Genomic DNA, 18,026 nt, shown 5'->3' with positions numbered 1-18,026 from the left:
GAAGTTAATACACCAGGGATGTGACTCAGTCAGTGTGACTTTGTGAAGTTCTCCAAGTTGGCATAATATAGAATATATCTGGCAGTAGGTTGTTTAAGATAGCAACTATATGTTTGATTGCATACTTCTGCCATCTAGTGTTGGTTCCGGAAGATTGCAAGTTGTTTTTGTTCAAAAAGTCTTTAGAGTCACAAGGTAGGCTGACTCCTCCTCTTCCTGGCAATGCACATGGTCCTCGACTCCTTTTTCACATTGTGTCTTCCGCTGTCAGGTTGTGTTCTCTTGGAGCTCCTGTTCAAAACCGTAATAGGGCTTCTGTTTGGGGACACCTCTCTAAACCTGTTGGCATTGTTTAAGAATACACTTCTCTATCTATCCCTTTTGTGTTCTGGGCTAGAAGAAATGTCTATTGATTCAAAAACAATTTTGTTCGAAGCCCCTAGGGCTGTGCCCTTCAGTCGAAAGAATCTGCAAGATAGAGCCAGTTGCCGGAAAATGCAGAGGCAAGGCGTAGAGGAGACTCCAGACATCTTTGCTATTCAGGGTACCATGTTTGTAGGAAAGTGCCCTCTTTCTTGGCGTTGTTACCCCCATTTTCTGCCTGTTGCCAGTGTGTTTGACTGTCTACTGGGTTCCTGCTAACCAGGACCCCAGCAATTTTGCTCTCTCCTCTAAATTTTAACTTTTTCTTCCCACAATTGGCATACTGGTCCCCTCCTGTAGGTCCCTAGTATATGGTACCAAGGTAGCCAGGGCATAGGGATTCCAGGGGGTCAATATGGCTGCAGCAGTTACTCTGCTGCCCATAGGGAGCCCATAGGGAGCCCATGCAAAGGTTTTTGCAGGCCTGCCATTGCAGTCTGCGTGAACTGGGTGCACGCACCCGGTTTCTCTACAGGTCACTGCACCTGGTCACTGCAAGTCACCCCTATGGTAGGCCCTCTCAGCCCAGAGGGCAGGGTTCAGGTACCTGTGTGTGAGAGCACCCCACTAGCAGAGGTGCCCTCACGAACTCCAGCCCCATTTTCCCGGGCTTCGTGAGTGCGCGGACGGCATTTAATATGTGTACTGGACATGGCTCACTACCTGTGTCCAGCTACATAATGGTGAATCCGAACCTGGGCATGTTTGACATGTTTGATACCAATCATACCACAATACTGTTGTAAGGAATGGAAGCATGATTCCATGCACTCTGGTGGCTCCTAAGAGGACCCCAGCATTGCTACCACCAGTCTTACAGGGTTTTCCGGACAGCCCAGCTGCTGCCACACCTCAGACAGGTTTTTGCCCTCCTGCTGCTTGATCTGATCAAAAGGATTTCCTTTGGGAGAGGGAGGTAACACCCTCTCCATTAGCGTCCCCAAGCCTCTGATTTACTTTGAAGGGCACATTTAGTGCCCTCTGTGCATAAACCAGTTCAGGGACCCCACCTCTTCGACCACCCCCCACCCCAGTCCCTGCTCTGGCACGAAACTGGACAACTCCTCTGTCCATCACCACCCAAGGGTGGTGCGCAGAGATCCCTGGGTTCTGCCATCTTGAGTCTAAGGTTGGCAGAGAACTCTCGGAGCATCTGATTGGCCAGGCAGGTAACGTCCGAGCTTCCTCCTGATAGGTGCTTACCTGGTTAGGTGACCAATTCCTCCCCCCACCACCCCTTTTTGAGGGCTATTTAGGGTCTCTCTCTCTCTTGGGTGGGTACTCGGATTCAGCTTGCAGGATTCCAGCAGGACTCCTCTGCAACCCTTACTTTGACTTCTGGCCTCCGAAAGTGCGACCAAGAAGAAAGGACATTTCAGCAACATTGTTTCCAGGGCTCCTGCCAGCTTTGCAACAATTTCCTCTCCATGCATCTTCAGAAGACAGCAACTTTTCAGCCTGCACAAAAAGAAGAATGAATACCCCTTGGAGTGAAGGAGTCCTTTCCCTGCAACCGCAGGCACTGACAACCGGCTACGTAGATCCCCCCCTCTCCTGCTGAGATGTGTGGATCCTGCATCACAGGTGGTGGTCCGGAGTAGTCCTATTGGTCTCTCTGCCAGCTGTCCAACTTTGGTGAAGGTAAGCCTTTTCCTTCCCACACAGGACTGCACCGCCGTGCACCGTGTCTCTTGCAGCTGCTCCAAGGGATCCAGCACTCCATTCTGCAAAGCACAGCCTCCTGCATGGTTCTCCTGGAGCGTGGGGATCCACTTTTGTAGTGCTGCGTGGGCTCCTTCTGCGACTCCTGTATCCCTGACCTGTTGGTGCTGCCTCTGCTCCTGTGGACCCTCTGCGACGCTGAGGGTTCCCTGTGACTCCCCTCCTGGGTTGTGTCCTCCTGGACCTTGCTGGTTCCTGGCAGCACCTCTTTTTCCACTAATTGCAAGTTTGCCTTTTCAGACGTGTGTTGGTGCAGGATTTCCACCAACAAGCCTTGGCAATCTTCCTTCTGACGTGGGGCACCTTCTGCATCCATCTGGAACTCTTCTCCGGCTCCTGGGCTGCAGTGCTGACCTGTACTTCACAACCGTCGACCAGCTCCTGCACCCACAGCTGGGTGGGTAGTACCTCCTAATCTTCCTGGACTCCACTGTGACTCTTGGACTTTGTCCCCGCTCTCCACAGGTCTTCTTTCTTCAGGAGTCCATCGCTGTGTGTTGTTTTTTTTTTTTTTTTTTTTTAAATATTTTTTTAAGTCTACTCTTCTGGGTGCTTTCTTTTTCTTCTTTTCCTCCTTTTGGGTGGTTTGGGGAAAATCCAGTGTTTTACTCCTGCATTCATGGTCGCTGGCGCACGGGGGGGGTACTGTTACTTACCTTTGTGGTTTCCTAGTACACCCAGCTCCCCTCTACACATTTTACTTACTTGGGCGGGGGTACCTTGTTCGCACTCCATTTTTTTAGTATATGGTTTGTGCTCCCCCTAGGGTCCCTATTGGTTATTACTATTTGCACTGTTTTTTTCTAACCTTTTCTATGCCTATTTCTGATTGCTAGTGTATATATTTAGTGTGTTACTTGCCTTCTAAGGGTAGGTCACCTGTCTAGTAATTTGTGGTCATTTTTTCCCAAAAATAAAGTACCTTCATTTTTATACAACTTAATGTTTTCGTTCATGTGTGTAAGTGCTGTGTGGCTACAGTGATATTGCATGAGCTTTGCATGTCTCCTAGATAAGCCGTGGCTGCTCATCCACAGCTACCTCTAGAGAGCCTGGCTTCTAGACACTGCCTACTCTTCACTAAGAGGGGATGCTTGGACCTGGTATAAGGTGTAAGTACCATAGGTACCCAGCACACACCAGGCCAGCTTCCCACAATGTTGGACACTGAAAAAGAGCAGGAACTTCAGGAAGCTTCAGCTGCTGAAGAGGAGATATTTCCCATTCAAGATTCAGACTCCGAAGCTGAAATTATTCTTGAGATGCAGGAAATCCCTCTAAGTCAACAGTGAGTTAAAAAAAATAAAAAACTGCTCTGACCAAATATCGTACAAGTTTAGAAGCAAAGGCAAACAAGCTGCCACTGCCCTCAGGCCATGGAAGGCATCAAAACTTTTTCCGACACCTCACCCTCTGGCCCGGCACTGAAACCCAAACAAAAGACAGCCTCTTCCACAACGAGCCAAACACCACCGGCTTCAGCATCGAAAGCTTCCACTTACCACTCTGCACTGATTGTTTTAGCACTGAAAGGACTTCTTGCCTTGGCTCCGACAACTTTGGCACCAAAAAAAACCCAAACTGAAAGCTGTTTCGAAATTGAAAACACCACCTGAGCCAGTTCTTCAAAGCATGAAGCAACAGCTCAAAGCCAAGCAGTCACAGCTCCACATTCAGCCATAAACGTGGGGAGTTTTGGTTAAGACTGTTGTTGCCGCTCCGACCAAACAGCAGCTTACTTTTGAGGAGGCCTTTGAAAAAGCTTCACCTTCCCATTAAGCAGAGGAGCATGGATAAGGACTTGGACGAGGTACAGCCACCTCCACCATCAATCACTCCATTCTCAGCACAAACTCCCTTCTCCACATTCTCATGGTGACCCTCTTGATATCTCTCAGCAGGGCTCACTTCAGTCTTTTCACAACACTCAGGAAACCGGGGATGACAGGACACCCTTGTAGCCTGGCACAGACCCTTGGTCTCAATATGACATGGACACACACTGACACTGATGTCTACTCAGCTAGACCTTTATCACGTGATTACACTTCTTTTAAATAATTTGTGGCGAGGGCAGTCGCATACCATCAGGTACCACTCCATAATGATCCCTTTGAGGACTATTTTCTTTTCTTGACACATACCTCCTCCGATAAATCCATTCATTACCTACCCATTCCTAAAGATGTGTTAAGGCATGGAAACAATATTTTCCAAGACCTGGCTAGAGCTTGTACTTTCACTCCCGGAGTGGAGAAAAAATATATGGGCTCCATCAGATCAAATTTACATCAAGAGTCTGATACCAGCAGACTCTTCAATTGTATCATATGCTACAAAAAGAGTCCATTCTCAACCTGCTCATGATGCTCCACCTTCTCATAAGGAAAGTAAGCTCATTGATGCTTCAGGCAAATGTGTTGCTGCCCAAGCAGCAAATCACTGGCATATTGCCAATACACAGGGACTCCTTACCAGATATGATCATGCCCACTGAGATGGCGCAGCTGCTCCAGTACCTCCCAGAGGAGCACAGAAAAAGAGGACAGGAAATAGTTAATGTTGGGTGACTAATTTCCAACAGTTACATAAGCTGTGCTTTAGACTCTGCTGATACAGCAGCGAGAAGCATTAATACCAGTGTTCTCTTACACCAGCATGTGTGACCACGCATTTCTTTTTCAAACACGTAATTTCAAATAGACCGTCTACAATGTATCATTCGACAAGGAGCATCCTTTCGGCCCACAAGTAGATCAGTGTGAGAAAAGATGAAGAAAGACAATGAGGTGGCAAAATCCATGGGGGCACTCCAACTCCCTGCCTCTTTTGGTGTTTTTCGTAGGCCCCAATATAAAATGGCTTCTAAAGTCTCTAAGGCTGACACTTCACTGCCTTAAGTAAAGGGCAGCTACACACATCCTCACACAGAGGATTTTACAAGGGCTTCTGTAGGGGGAACTACTACATAGGTAGATGTAAAACACCCTCCCCTAGAGCCTCTGCCACTAAACAGTGACTCAAGCTTCTCTCCGATTACCAAACATGTAGCAGGGCACATTCAGGTCTTCCTTCACAATTGGCATCATATTACAACCGATCAATGGGTGTTGGGTATTAGCCAACATGTCTGGAGCTCAGTTCCTCACCTCCAAACATCTCACTTTGCTGTCACAAACTTTCACAGGATAACCTCATCAACAAGTACAGTATTTACTAGCAAAATGAGCAATAGAACCAGTTTCTATACAACTTCAACGAACGTGTGTATTCCCTTCACTTTCTCATTTCCAAGAAGGACAGTTCATCAAGACGTATCCTAGATCTCAGACCAATAAACCATTACATTTTATCAGTACATTTTCATATGGTCACACTCCAAGATGTGATCCCCTTGCTACAACAAGGTAACTCTCTATCAACCCTAGATCTCAAAGACTTCTAGTTCCACATTCCTATTCACCCAGCATATCACAAATATCTCTAATTTGTCATAGAAGGGCAGCATTACCAGTTCAAGGTGCTCCTATTCGGGGTCCCACAGCACCAGGAGTGTTCACAAAATGCATAGTGGTGGTAGCAGCTCATCTGCACAGGCAGAAAATTCATTTGCCCACCTCCTCCGCAGGATGCCGCAACAAGTCCATGAGTGGGAACTCTCCCCCAGGGAACTTTTTATCCTACTTCCAAAAGTGGGGATTTCGACATAGACCTGTTAGCAATAAAGGAAATGCTCAAACGTCCCCTCCAGGTTCCCACAGTCAGAGTACAATGCCCCATTGATGAATTAGTTGGGAATATTTGCTTGCACTTTTCCACCTCTCCCTCTCCTTCCACATGTGGTTCGGAACTTCAAACAAACTTCTCTGCCACTAATTCTAGTGGCACCTCTAGGAAGCTGGCCTTGTGTGTGTGTGTGTGTGGTGTACACCAATGGTGGTTGCACCTCACACCTATCAGTTAGTGAAACCGTGTCTAGGAAGCCAGGGCTCTCTAGTGGTAGCTGTGGTGAGCAGCCTTGCACTACCGCAGTAGTCCCACAGTAACTTCTCACATGAAAGGAACCACACAGTGTTGCAAAAATAAAGGTACTATATTACAGTAACGCAGACCTAGCAGTCCCCCAACTGGAGTTAAGTACACACTATAGATACACAAGGTAAGTATTAGGAATTAACATAGAAAAACAACAAGCATTGGCAAAAAGCAGAAAATAGGTAGGCAGGAGCCACTACCCATCCTTCTGTGGATGAAGATCCGAATCGAAGATGAAGAGCAGCTGTGAAGTCCAGGAGCTGCAGAGAGGTCCTTGGAGTCATGCAGAAGATGCCCCATGCCAGTCAGCGGGTTGCAGTCTTGTCGGTGGCCAGGAGGACCACCAACCAGCCTTGGCAAGTGCAAATCTGGGCAGAAGAGGATTTGCAGAGAATAAAAGGACCAGCAAGGTCCAGGGGACTTGACCCTTGGAGGGGAGTCCGGGCTGACCCTCAGCAGTTGGGAGAGCCAGCAGAAGCAGTCGTAACCTCCACAGACAGCAGGCACAGTAAGTTGCAGTGAGGCACATTTAGCACACCAGGAGAGGAGTCCCATGTCACTGAAGCAGCGGAGGAGAGACATTCCTTGCAAGAATGAAGTGCTGAAGGCCAGGGCTACTTGGAGCCTGAAGATCCTTTGGAGCAGGAGTCAAAAAGGCCTTGTTTGCTGCAAGAGTCACTTCCACAGGGGTTCTGTCCTTCCTACAAGGAGAGGCCAAGGTTCACAATCTCCCAAGCCGGTCAGAAGGCAAAGAGCACCACTCAGAACCACCACCTATGTTGGAGGATCCACGCAGTTCCTGTGGAGAGCAGATCCTAGCAGCTGAACATTGTTGTCTTAGGTGCCTGCGGATGCAGGGGAGTGACTCCTTCACTCTAAGGGAGATTCCTTCATGTTTCTTTGGTGCAGCTGAAGTCTTGCTTACCCTACAGGATGTGCAGCCTTGGAAATGTTGCAATTGCTTGAAGGAGTCGGCGATACAATGTTGCAAGGTGAGGTTTTCTCTGTTGCAGGCTTGTTTGGTTCCTGTGAAGTCCAGCAGCGGTTCTGGTGGCCAGGAGCAGAAAAGGTAGATGCAGAGGAGTCCTGGTGGAGCCTTGCAAACCGAATCTGAAGACTCACCCGCAAGGGAGTCCCTAAGTAGCCCTATCAGGGGGCTTGGTCATTCTGCATGGTGACCACCTATCAGAGGGTGTCACTGACATCAGTCACCCATCCTGACCCACCATATGCTCCCAGGGGCCTCTGCACATCTTCTTTCCAAGATGATAGAATCAAGGGGCCACCTGGAGGAGCACTAGGCACCACCCCGGGGCGGTGATGGACAGGGGAGTGGTCATTCCCCTTCCCTTTGTGTAGGTTCCCTGCAAGAGCAGGGACCAGGTGTCCCTGGACTGGTGCACACCAGATTATGCAAGGAGAGCACCAAATGTGCCCTTCGAAGCAAGCCGCTGACGTGAGGATGCTACCCCTCCCCAGACTTGTAACACCTATTGTCAAGGGAGAGGGTGTTGCATCCCCCTTCCCACAGGAAATCCTTTGTTCAGCCTCCCCCCCCCCCCCTCCCCCCCCCCCCCCGCTTGAGCTGCCCACAAAGCCTGGAAGACTGGTAGGAGCAATGCTGGAGGGGTGAGGGTGTGAGGGTGTGGGGGGGTGGGGAGAGGAAAGAGGCTAATTCTCTAAGGAGTCATGCCACCAGTACTGGCATTGGGGTATTATTCCGCTACGTTTTATACCAAACATGCTTAGTTTCGGAGTTTCCATTATGTAGCTGGACCACGGGTAGAACCTGTCCTGTGCCAGTACACAGGTAAAATGATTCCGTGCGCTGATGAAGTCCAGTGCATTGGAACTTGAGTTCGTAGGGGCACCTCTGCTCATGCAGGGGCACCCTCACACACAGGAACTTGCACCCTACCCTTTGAGCTGAAAGTGCCTACCATAGGGGTGACTTAGTGACCTGGTGCACTGACCAGCAGTGAAAGGGAGCATGCACCTTTTCACGCAGGCTGCAATGGCAGGCCTGCAGACCCAGTTTACATGGGCTCCCATGGGTGGCAAAATACATGCTACAGTTCCTGGGGGAGACCCCTGGTGTACCAATGCCCTGGGTTCCTAAGTACCATATACTAGCGACTTACAATTTGCATACTGGTGTACCCCTGTGAGGTGTAAGGGGTACCAAAAGCAACCAAATATAGAGGAGAGCGAGCACAATCTCTGGGGATCTGGTTAATAGGATCCCAGGGAAAACAGTCTAAGTACACTGATAAACAGGCAGAAAGTGGAGGTATCCATGCCAAAAAGAGTGACTTTCCTACTGCGCCCACATGGGCAGGACAACCATGGTTCACCATTCTGTGGACATATCATTCATTCCACAGGAGAAGTTCTACTTGGACCGGGACCTTCTTACTCAGAACCAAAGTCAGATCTGGTACCCAAATCCCAAGGAGTTGAATCTTTCAATTGAGCTCCCCAAGTCATAGAATTTGGGCAATTAAATCCTCCTCAAGAATGTATGGACATTAAAGAAGCGCATAGCCTAACCACTAGAGTATGTTATGCAGCAAAGTGGGAATCTTGGTTCACTATTTCATTTTTTTAAACTGGGACTCTTTCCAAATGTCGGCACAAGTATTAGTTTTGTATCTTCTCCATTTGCAAAAACCAAACCTGGCATATACTTTTCTATAAGGCTACATTTAGCAGCCATAGCTGTTTATCTTCAGAACAGACAACATTCTTCTCTTTTTAAAAAAAAAATTCCTGTAAAAGACTTATTGAAGGGCTTAAAAGAGTAATACCACCATGATTACGTCTAGTGTCCTCTTGGAACCTTATTGTGGTAGACTTATGGAACCGCCTATTTAACTAATTCATTCATGCCCTTTATAATTTCTTTCGTAGAAGGTGGCTTTTTTTAAATCGTTCCCTGACACGTTACAAGAACCATTAACCAGTCATTAACGTTACAAGAACCATTTTCCAGACACACCGAGATTAAGTGATTCTTCGCACCAACTTAAAATTTATACCAAATGTAGTCTGTTCCATCTCAACCAAACTATTGAGTTGCCAGTTTTTTCTCACAACCCGATTCGGTTGCCGAAAGAGCCCTCCACATGTTAGACATGAAAAGAGGGCTTATGATCTATGTTGATAGAACTAAAACCTTTAGGAAAACAGAACCTTTTTGTTGCATTTTCTCCACCCCATGAAGGGAACCAAACCAAAACCAGTATAGCAAAATGGATAGTCTAATGCATCCAAACTTGTTATATAAAGGCCACAGTGTGTTATCCCTAGAGCACATTCAACCTGCAAAAAAGATGCATCTATAGCATTTCTAGGTAAGATACCTATAGCTGACATTTGTAAGGCAGCTACATGGTCAACATCACACACTTTCACTAAACAATATTGTGTGGATGTTTTTAGCATGACAGCAAGCCAATAAAGGTCAGCCAGTGCTACGTACCCTTTTCCAAAGTACTGTAATACTCACAGGTTAGCTACTGCTTCTTGGGAGGCACTGCTTTACATTATATGAAGAGCATGTGTATCTACAGCCACACATGCCATCAAATGGAAAATCTTACTTACCCGGTAAGCATCTGTTTGTGGCATGTAGTGCTGTAGAGCCTCCTGGACATCTGTGGCCATTACAGTTTCTTAGCATACATTCATAGGCAGGGTGATTTCACTTTATCTTTACGCTACACTCCATTCACAACCGCCTGCAGGAAAACTATCTAAAAATGGAGTTGAAGGCCATGTGCATTGCCAGCAAGAGGAGAAGTTGCTCTACTTTGCGTCTCGAAAGACTTTCTGAACAAAAACAATATGCAACCTTCCGGACCCAACACTAGATGACAGGAGTACGAATAGCTGGTGAATATCCAGTTCTGCATGCCACAAACAGATGCTTACTGGGTAAGTAACATTTTCCTTTCTTTGCTCCAAAACAAGACCTTTTTTTTTTAATGTCTGTGGTGCGTGTGTGTGTTTTTTTTTTTTTTTTTTTTTTAATGGGAAAATCTTTGGGGCTCATCAACGGGCATGGAAAGGATGAAAATATGGATTTATACTCCCGAGCATTACTTATAATATATATTTTAATAGTCTTCAGTGTTTAGATTGTGAACCTGTGATGAATGCCTGTGATGAATGCCAGTTATTATACATTTTGGCATGCTGTATATGAAGACTTTTAATAAAAGTATACAATCTGTGATCTTTACATTTTCTCTGATTTTTCTTTTTTCATTTTTTTATTTCTTTTAATAGGGAACTGCTTTTAAATAACAACTTGCTACGAGCTTTACCTTTTGAATTGGGCAAACTATTTCAGTTACAGACTTTAGGTCTAAAAGGTAAGGTTCATTACTCCTTTTCTCCTGGTCTTATTTTGCTCATTTTGAACCACACATTGTCTTTTTTTAAACTATACTCAATGAGTTGTTGCTGTTCAAGTATGCATCACGTAGTAGAAAAGACATGCAAGCTTTTTTTATTTCTTTTTTATTTTTAGATGAACATAAAATATGGTTGTTTCCACGTTTTAACAACGTATTACCACACTCACTCGCCCTAAAACCAAATGAGCGATATTTTTGATGAGGATAACTTGTGAGTGTAAATGGACAGATTATATGAAAATGGCTCAGAAGAAGATGTAAGAAGTGACTAGAGTTCACTAGTTATAAATTCATTTAATTAATGTAAAACCATCTCAAATGCCAGAAACAAACCAAAGGAAGAATGTTATATAGTACTAGTGAACAATAGCCTCAACCCTTTAAAAAAATAAAAAAAGAGGGTTCATTGTGGTCTATTGGCAGAATCTTTGTATCCTTAATTGTGCACTACCAGAATAGTGCACCAGCTTTGAATGTTTAAACATAGGATACTAATAGGACCACAAGAGCCAGTTGCATCATCTCTAAACTACCTTAAATCTCGCACCACCCCGGGTGGACAATGCATTTAAAACTATTCCTAGTTGGGGATTGGTGTGTAAGGGGAAGAGATACAGAGACTGAACTCTTCAAGACTAAGAACTTCTGCTTCTTTCTCAGAAAAAAAACCCTCCTTTCCATCCCACTCGGATGCCCTGTAGGGCTCCACAATAGGAACCTAGGAAACAAATCCTTAAAAAATACATTGTGTATTCCAGAACTGTAAGAAGACAAAGGTGTAGTTATTCAATCAATCGATCAGAGATTTGTAAGTCATGGATAAAGGTGCTTTGGGGGGGGGGGAGGAGAAGTGGGAGGTGGATGGTGCTGAGGATCAGACGAAGAGCCAGGTCTTGAGGTCCTTCCTGAAATGTGACCGGGTGGGTGACTGCCTGAGGTGCATGGGGAGGGTGTTCCAGGTCTTGGCAGCAATGGGGGAGAAGGATCTTCCTCCGGTTGTGTTTTTCCGGATGCGGGGGATGTTGGCGAGGGCCTGGTCGGCATAACAGTTGTTTGGCAGTAGTGTAGGAGAGTCTGTGATTGAGGTAGGCTGGTCTGGCGTTGTGTAAGGCCTCGTAGATGTGGGTCAGGGGCTTGAAGGTCATTCTCTTGTCAATAGGCAGCCAGTGTAGGTCTCCCAGAAGGGCAGAGGTGTGGCTTTGTCATGGGGTGTTCTTGATGAGACGGGCGGAGGCATTCTGGATGCGATGTAGTCTTTTCTGTGTGTTGGTGGTGGTGGTTCCGGCATAGAGTGCATTACCGTAGTTGAGGCAGCTGCTGACGAGTCCCTGGGTGACTGTCCTGGCTTCGGTAGGGATCCACTTGTAGATTTTTTGGAAGCAGCCCAACGAGAAGGCGCTCACCTCTCGATCTATTGAGAGCGATGAGGCTAAGATGACGCCGGGGTTGTGGGTGTGGTTGGTGGGGGTGGGGGCATTTTCGAGGGCCACCAGTAATCGTTCCAGGCGGATGGTGTGGAGCCGAGGATGAGGAATTCTGTTTTGTCGGAGTTCAGTTTGCTGCAACTGCAAAGAGTCGGACCTTCTGTGTTATGCTGGTGAGGAACGAGGAGAGCCATTGCAGTGCCGAGTCTCGGATGCCGGCGTCTTGGAGACTGGTGCGTAGCGTGTTGAGTGAGACTGTGTCAAAGGTGGCAGAAAGGTCCAGGAGGATGAGGGTGACCGTCTCGCCTCGTTCGAGGAGGGTGCAGATGTCATCTGGCGGCGAGGAGGGCAGTCTCAGTGCTATGGTTGCTTCTGAATCCTGACTGAGAGGGGTCCAGGATGTTGTTGGCTTCCAGGAAGGCAGTGAGTTGTTTGTTGACTGCCTTTCCCGATGACTTTGGCTGGAAAGGGGAGCAGGGAGATGGGCCGGTAGTTCTTGAGGTCTGACGGGTCGGCAGTGGGTTTCTTCAGTAGACTCTCTGGGAAGGTGGCGGTTTCGAAGAAGCGGTTGATGGTATGCCGGAGTTTGGGAACAATGATGTTGCTGGCTTTGTTGAAGATATGGCAAGGGTAGGGGTCGGTGGGTGCTCATGAGTGGATGGTTGCTGTGATGTTGTGGGCCTCCTTGTTGGTGGTGATGTTCCAGCAGAGGAGTTATTGGGAAAATAACCAAAGTATGAGGAAAGGACACTTAGGAAGCAAATGTTGTGTAAAAGAAATTGCCCAAAATATGCTAGGTAGTGCAGCCTTCAATGCCTGCTGGTTGAGTGAACCTAGTGGATCAAAGTCCTAAAAGCCGTAGATTAGCTCCCTGAATTTCTTATTTGCAGACATGTTTACAGTGTCCCGATACGAGGGCCTATACCTAACCAAGTAGGTAGAGTGGGCTTATGTTGGTGTGCTTGTCCTTCTCTGTATTCATGCCATCACCGCTCCTGAAATGTCTGCCCGTTAATCTTAGGGTTGAAGAGCTCTAAGCTCCCATGCCCCTATGTAGACAGCACAGAAAGGTTTGGAAATTATTTGTTCGATGGCATGTGCGGCTCTAGATACACATGCTTTGCATAAGTCCACCATCTAGTGTTGGGTTCTGAGTATTGCAAGTTGTTTTTCTTCAAATAATCTTTTCGAGTCAGAAGATCGGGTGACTGCTCCTCTCTATGATACTGCGCATGGGCATCGAGTCCTTTGTTACATTTTCTCTCCGCCATCTGGTTTGGACATGTTTTCCTCTCACTCCAGTATTCCTCAGCTCAGTCTATTCTGAACTGCTGTTTACTGTTTTACTTTCAGCGACAGTATTGTAGTTCGATCACAGTTTCTCTGTCTAATGTAGTCGATCCAAATTTCTGTGCCTGGACTCTGCTCATTGCTCTTTGGGGTGCCAGTGCCAGTCTTGGGCCTACTCCTCCGCGTGGTGTTGAGGTATGCGTGGCTGACGGACGGGATTCAATTTCGGTTTTGCCCTCTGCCATTCTAAATTCCCACACACTGACCAATACCTGGTGTGTAACTTGTGCCTCTCCCCGGACCATAAAAAGAAAGCTGCAATGCCTGTCGGTCTTTTCGATCCAAAAAGACCCTTCGGGACCGAAGAGTGCACCGGTTGGAGATAGTTGAAGACACCAGATGACACTCCTGATGTTTTAGGGGAAGAGCACGCACAGGAGAGGATCTAAAATGAGGATGCCTTCTCCATAGAAGATTCGGAGTCAGATGTGCAATCTGACACAGTCAGCATCTCACCTCAGCGCAACTCGTGAGTACATCAGCCCCCATCACCCACACAAAGATTTCAAAAAGTGCCGACCAAGAAGACCTTCCTTCTTACTTCTGAGCCGATGGTTTCAGTTTGACACACACACACACTTTCCACCCCGAGAACATCGGAACTGAAGATTCTGCATTCCAGAGACTCCAGGACCGGGCTCCAGCTTGTCCCCTTCTGCCCCTCCACCACATCCCCAGTCTCCTCCACCTATTACCGAACAACAAGGTTCACCTCCACCTCAAGATAATTTGGGGACATTCCACAGAATATTGACCCATGGGACTCATATAATCTAGATCCGATTTTACTAAATGACCCTGATCTATATCCTGTATCCCCATCACCACCTGAAGATGCAACTTCATATCAGCAGTTCATAGCACAGGCAGCTGCATATCACAGTGTACAAAAGCACACTGACCCTATTGAATGCTTAGACATGCTGCCAACATTTTTAAAGAACCTATTAAGTCAAAAGTTAACACCGCAAGAGTAGGTTTAAAAAAAAAAAAAAAAAAAAAAAGCCGGCACCAACAGACCCTATATTTATTTGTTGACAAATCCCTTCTGACTCAAGTCATCAGCACAGCACAGAAATGTGCTAACTGCCAGTCAACAGGAGATGCACCTCCCCCTGATAAAGAGAGCAACTTGATGCTGCAGGGAAAAGGCTGGTTGCACAAGCTGCCAATCATTGGTGTATCACCAACTCCCAGGCACAATACGACAGGGGCCACTTGGATGAAATAAAGGCTCACCTCCAGCACCTCCCAGAGGAACATCGAAAAAGGGGACAGACGGTTAGTCATGGTCAAACCATTTCCAACAACTCTCAGGTGTGCAACCGATGCTACAGATATTGTAGCATGCAGTATTAATACTAGCATTATTATCAGAAGGCCTGCATGGGTTCAGGACAGACATTCAGCATGCAGTTATTAACATGCCTTTTGACTGATCACTTGTTTTGTGAGGAGGTCGACAATACCATAGACAAACTCAAAAAGGACTTTGAGACAGAAAAGGCTATGGGGGTGCTACTCACCACACCGCAAAGGGGTAATTTCCATCATCCACAATTCAGGGGAGGCTTCAAACCATCCTCTGCTGAATCTTTCACCTCTCAAAACTAGCAAGGCACCCATTTTTGTAATATAATAGAGGGTCCTACAGATGTGCAAACAATAAAGGTAGAGGAAAGGCATCCACCTCCAGAGTACCTACCTCCACCACAAATCAGTGACTACTTACACCTTCCACCAATTCACACTTCTCCAGTAGGGGGGAAGACTAGTTAATTTCCACCCACAATTGTCCAATTTCACCACAGATCAATGGGTTCTCTCAATTATCCAACATGGTTACTCTTTGGAGCTGTCATCCCCTCCACCAAACATTCCCCTTCGTACTCACACTCTCAGAAGACCAACTTACTCTTCTGAAAAAAGAGGTACAATCCCTTCTTTTCAAAGTGGCTATCTAGCCAGTTCCCCTCACAGCACGGGTTAGGAGTATAATCCCTACACTTCCTCGTACCAAAGAAGGATGGGTCACTGAGACCCATTCTAGATCTCAGGCCACTCAACCTATACATTCTCTCAGAGCATTTGCATGTGGTCAGTCGTCAAGATGTAATTCCACCCTTACAGCAAGGCGACTTCATGACCGATTTGGATCCAAGGGATGCATACTTTCACGTTCCCATTCATCCAGCACACTGCAAATACCTCAGATTTGTCATTGTGGGAAAATGTAAATTCAAATTCTTACCATTTCCCGGTTACAACCGCCCTACGGTCTTCACTAAATGTCTAGCAGTAGTTGCAGCATACCTCGGACGACAACACATTTGTGTCTTCCCCTACTTGGACGACGGGCTCATCAAATCCAGTACCATCCAACAATGTCAGCGTCATACTCAGATCACAGTAGACCTCCTTCACACCCAGATATTCATGATCAACTTTCTCAAATCCCATTTCCAACCATTACAGATACAGCCTTATCTGGGGGCAATTCTCAATCCTCACTCAGTCTGCATATCCAAGCCCAGCTCAAATTCAAGCTTTTTCAAACTTTCCTTTTCTGGGTCAGGAGAACCACATTTACACAGTGAGATTAGTGATGCAGCTACTAGGGATGATGGCGTTCTGCTTTGCCATTGTTCCCCATGCCAGACTACACATGCGTTCCTCACAGTAGTGTCAGTGTTCTCAGTCACATGGTTATCTCTAAGATCTAGTGTTGATGGACCGCCAAACTTACCACTCTCTGCAATGGTGGAATCCCATCAACTTCTCCAAACGACCTTTCAGGACCTTGTGCCTCAAATTACTTTCAGTAAAGACGCTTCACAGGCGGGTTGGGGAGCTCACCTCAACAACCTCACAATACAAGGTATTTGGGATCCGATTCGACAAACCCTTCACATCAACTACCTGGAATTACAGAGTCTTCCCAGCGGTCAAAGGATTTATAACACAACTCTTCCACAAAGTAGTTCTAGTCTGTACAGACATGACAGCCATGTATTACCTGCAGGAACTGGGGAGGGGGGACACGTACTTTTCAATTGTCCCTTCTTGCTCCCACAATCTGAAAATGGGCAATTCACCATCACATTTACTTACTGGCAAATTATTTCCCAGGCATGGGCAACCAGTTTGCAGACCCCCCTCAGCAGGATGCAGCAACAGGTCCACGAATGGGAACTCCACCCATAATTCCTTCACCAGTACTTTTAAAGGTGGGAAATACCACAAATAGATCTCTTCGCCACCGCAGAAAATTAAAAATGCCAAACCTTTACGTCCAGATACCCACACCCTCAGTCCAAAGGCAGTGCGCAGTGGATGAATTGGTCGGGAATATTTGCTTACACTTTTCTGCCCCTCCCACTCATTCAGTCTCTAGTTCGCAAACTGAGACAAACTTCACTCACAACAATCTTTGTAGCGCCCACGCTTCTGGATCTGTCCCTAGTTCCTCAAGAGAAGCTCCCAAACAGGCCGGAACTTCTTAACTCCAACTCAAGGTCAGATCAGACATCCAGATCCCAAGACGCTCAACCTTGCGATATGGCTCCTGAAGTCATTGGAGTTCGGTTACTTAAATCTTCTACCAGAATGCATGGACATTCTTAAAGGGGCACGTAAACCTACAGCTAGACAATGTTGTATGCTGCACAATTGAAACGTTTTGTATGCTACTGTCGACCTAAACACATTGACCCACTCAAATCTTCAGTCCAAGACATTGTTATTTGCTGCATTTGCAAAACTCTAGCATACTCAATTTGTCTTCATTCAGCAGCTATAGCTGCTTACCTCCAAAACAGACAACCAGTCTCCTTTTTTTTCTTTCTTTTTTTTTTTTAAATCTCAAGACCTTCCATGAAGGCTTTGATAATGGAATTTAAGAGTCATTTCACCCAGGATTCCCCCAACACCATCCTGGAACTTTAATGTTGTACTTACAAGGCTCATGGGTCCACCTTTTAAGCTTATGCATGCATACCAGTTACAATTCCTTCCATGGAATGTAGCCTTTTTAGTAGCTATTACTTTCCTAAGACGTGTAAGTGAACTCCAGGCTCTAACTTAAGAAGAACCATTATTTGGGTTACACAAGGACTGAGTAGTTCTTCGAACAAACCCTAAATTTCTTCCGAAAGTTCTTTCTCAATCCCACATCAGTCAGTCAATTGAGAAAATGGTATAGCTAGATGGATAATCAAATCAGACTTGTCTACTACCCCCAAAGCACATGCCACCAGCAAGAAGGGTGCTTCTACGGCCTTTTTAGACAACATTCCAATAACAGATATGCTAAGCTGCTAATTGGTCTATCCCACATGTTTTAGCACATCAACAAGCCAAAGTTGGCCAAGCTGTGGTTAGAATACTTTTTCAAGCAACTTAAACTCCTACAGGCTAGCCACTGCGTACTCTGAGGGACTGCTTTACAGTCTATGCAAGGCATGTGTATCTACAGCCACACATGCTATCGAACGGAAAATGTTACTTACCCAGTAGACCTCTGTTTGTGGCATGTAGTGCTGTAGATTCACATGAGCCTTCTGTCCTCCCCGGACCGCTGTGGCCACTGTAGTTGTATTCATATGTAAACATTGTATATAGCTAAACAAATCACATGGACATCTCTTTTCCT

At 46.4% G+C, this 18,026-nt stretch overlaps 1 protein-coding gene across 7 annotated transcripts in view; it reads left to right on the top strand.

Annotated features, from left to right (window-relative positions):
- The window catches only part of CNOT6 (CCR4-NOT transcription complex subunit 6), a 264,606-nt gene that overhangs the window by 50,996 nt on the left and 195,584 nt on the right, over positions 1-18,026 (top strand). For all 7 annotated transcript variants that reach the window (XM_069199286.1, XM_069199289.1, XM_069199285.1 and 4 more), the window contains exon 4: positions 10,471-10,556. In XM_069199286.1, coding sequence (XP_069055387.1) covers positions 10,471-10,556 — 86 coding nt within the window. The remainder of the gene's footprint in view (positions 1-10,470; positions 10,557-18,026) is intronic.

The sequence above is a fragment of the Pleurodeles waltl genome, chromosome 7, assembly GCF_031143425.1.
Source record: "Pleurodeles waltl isolate 20211129_DDA chromosome 7, aPleWal1.hap1.20221129, whole genome shotgun sequence".
NCBI classification, from domain to species: Eukaryota; Metazoa; Chordata; class Amphibia; order Caudata; family Salamandridae; genus Pleurodeles; species Pleurodeles waltl.
This window is presented reverse-complemented; position numbering and strand designations above follow the sequence as displayed.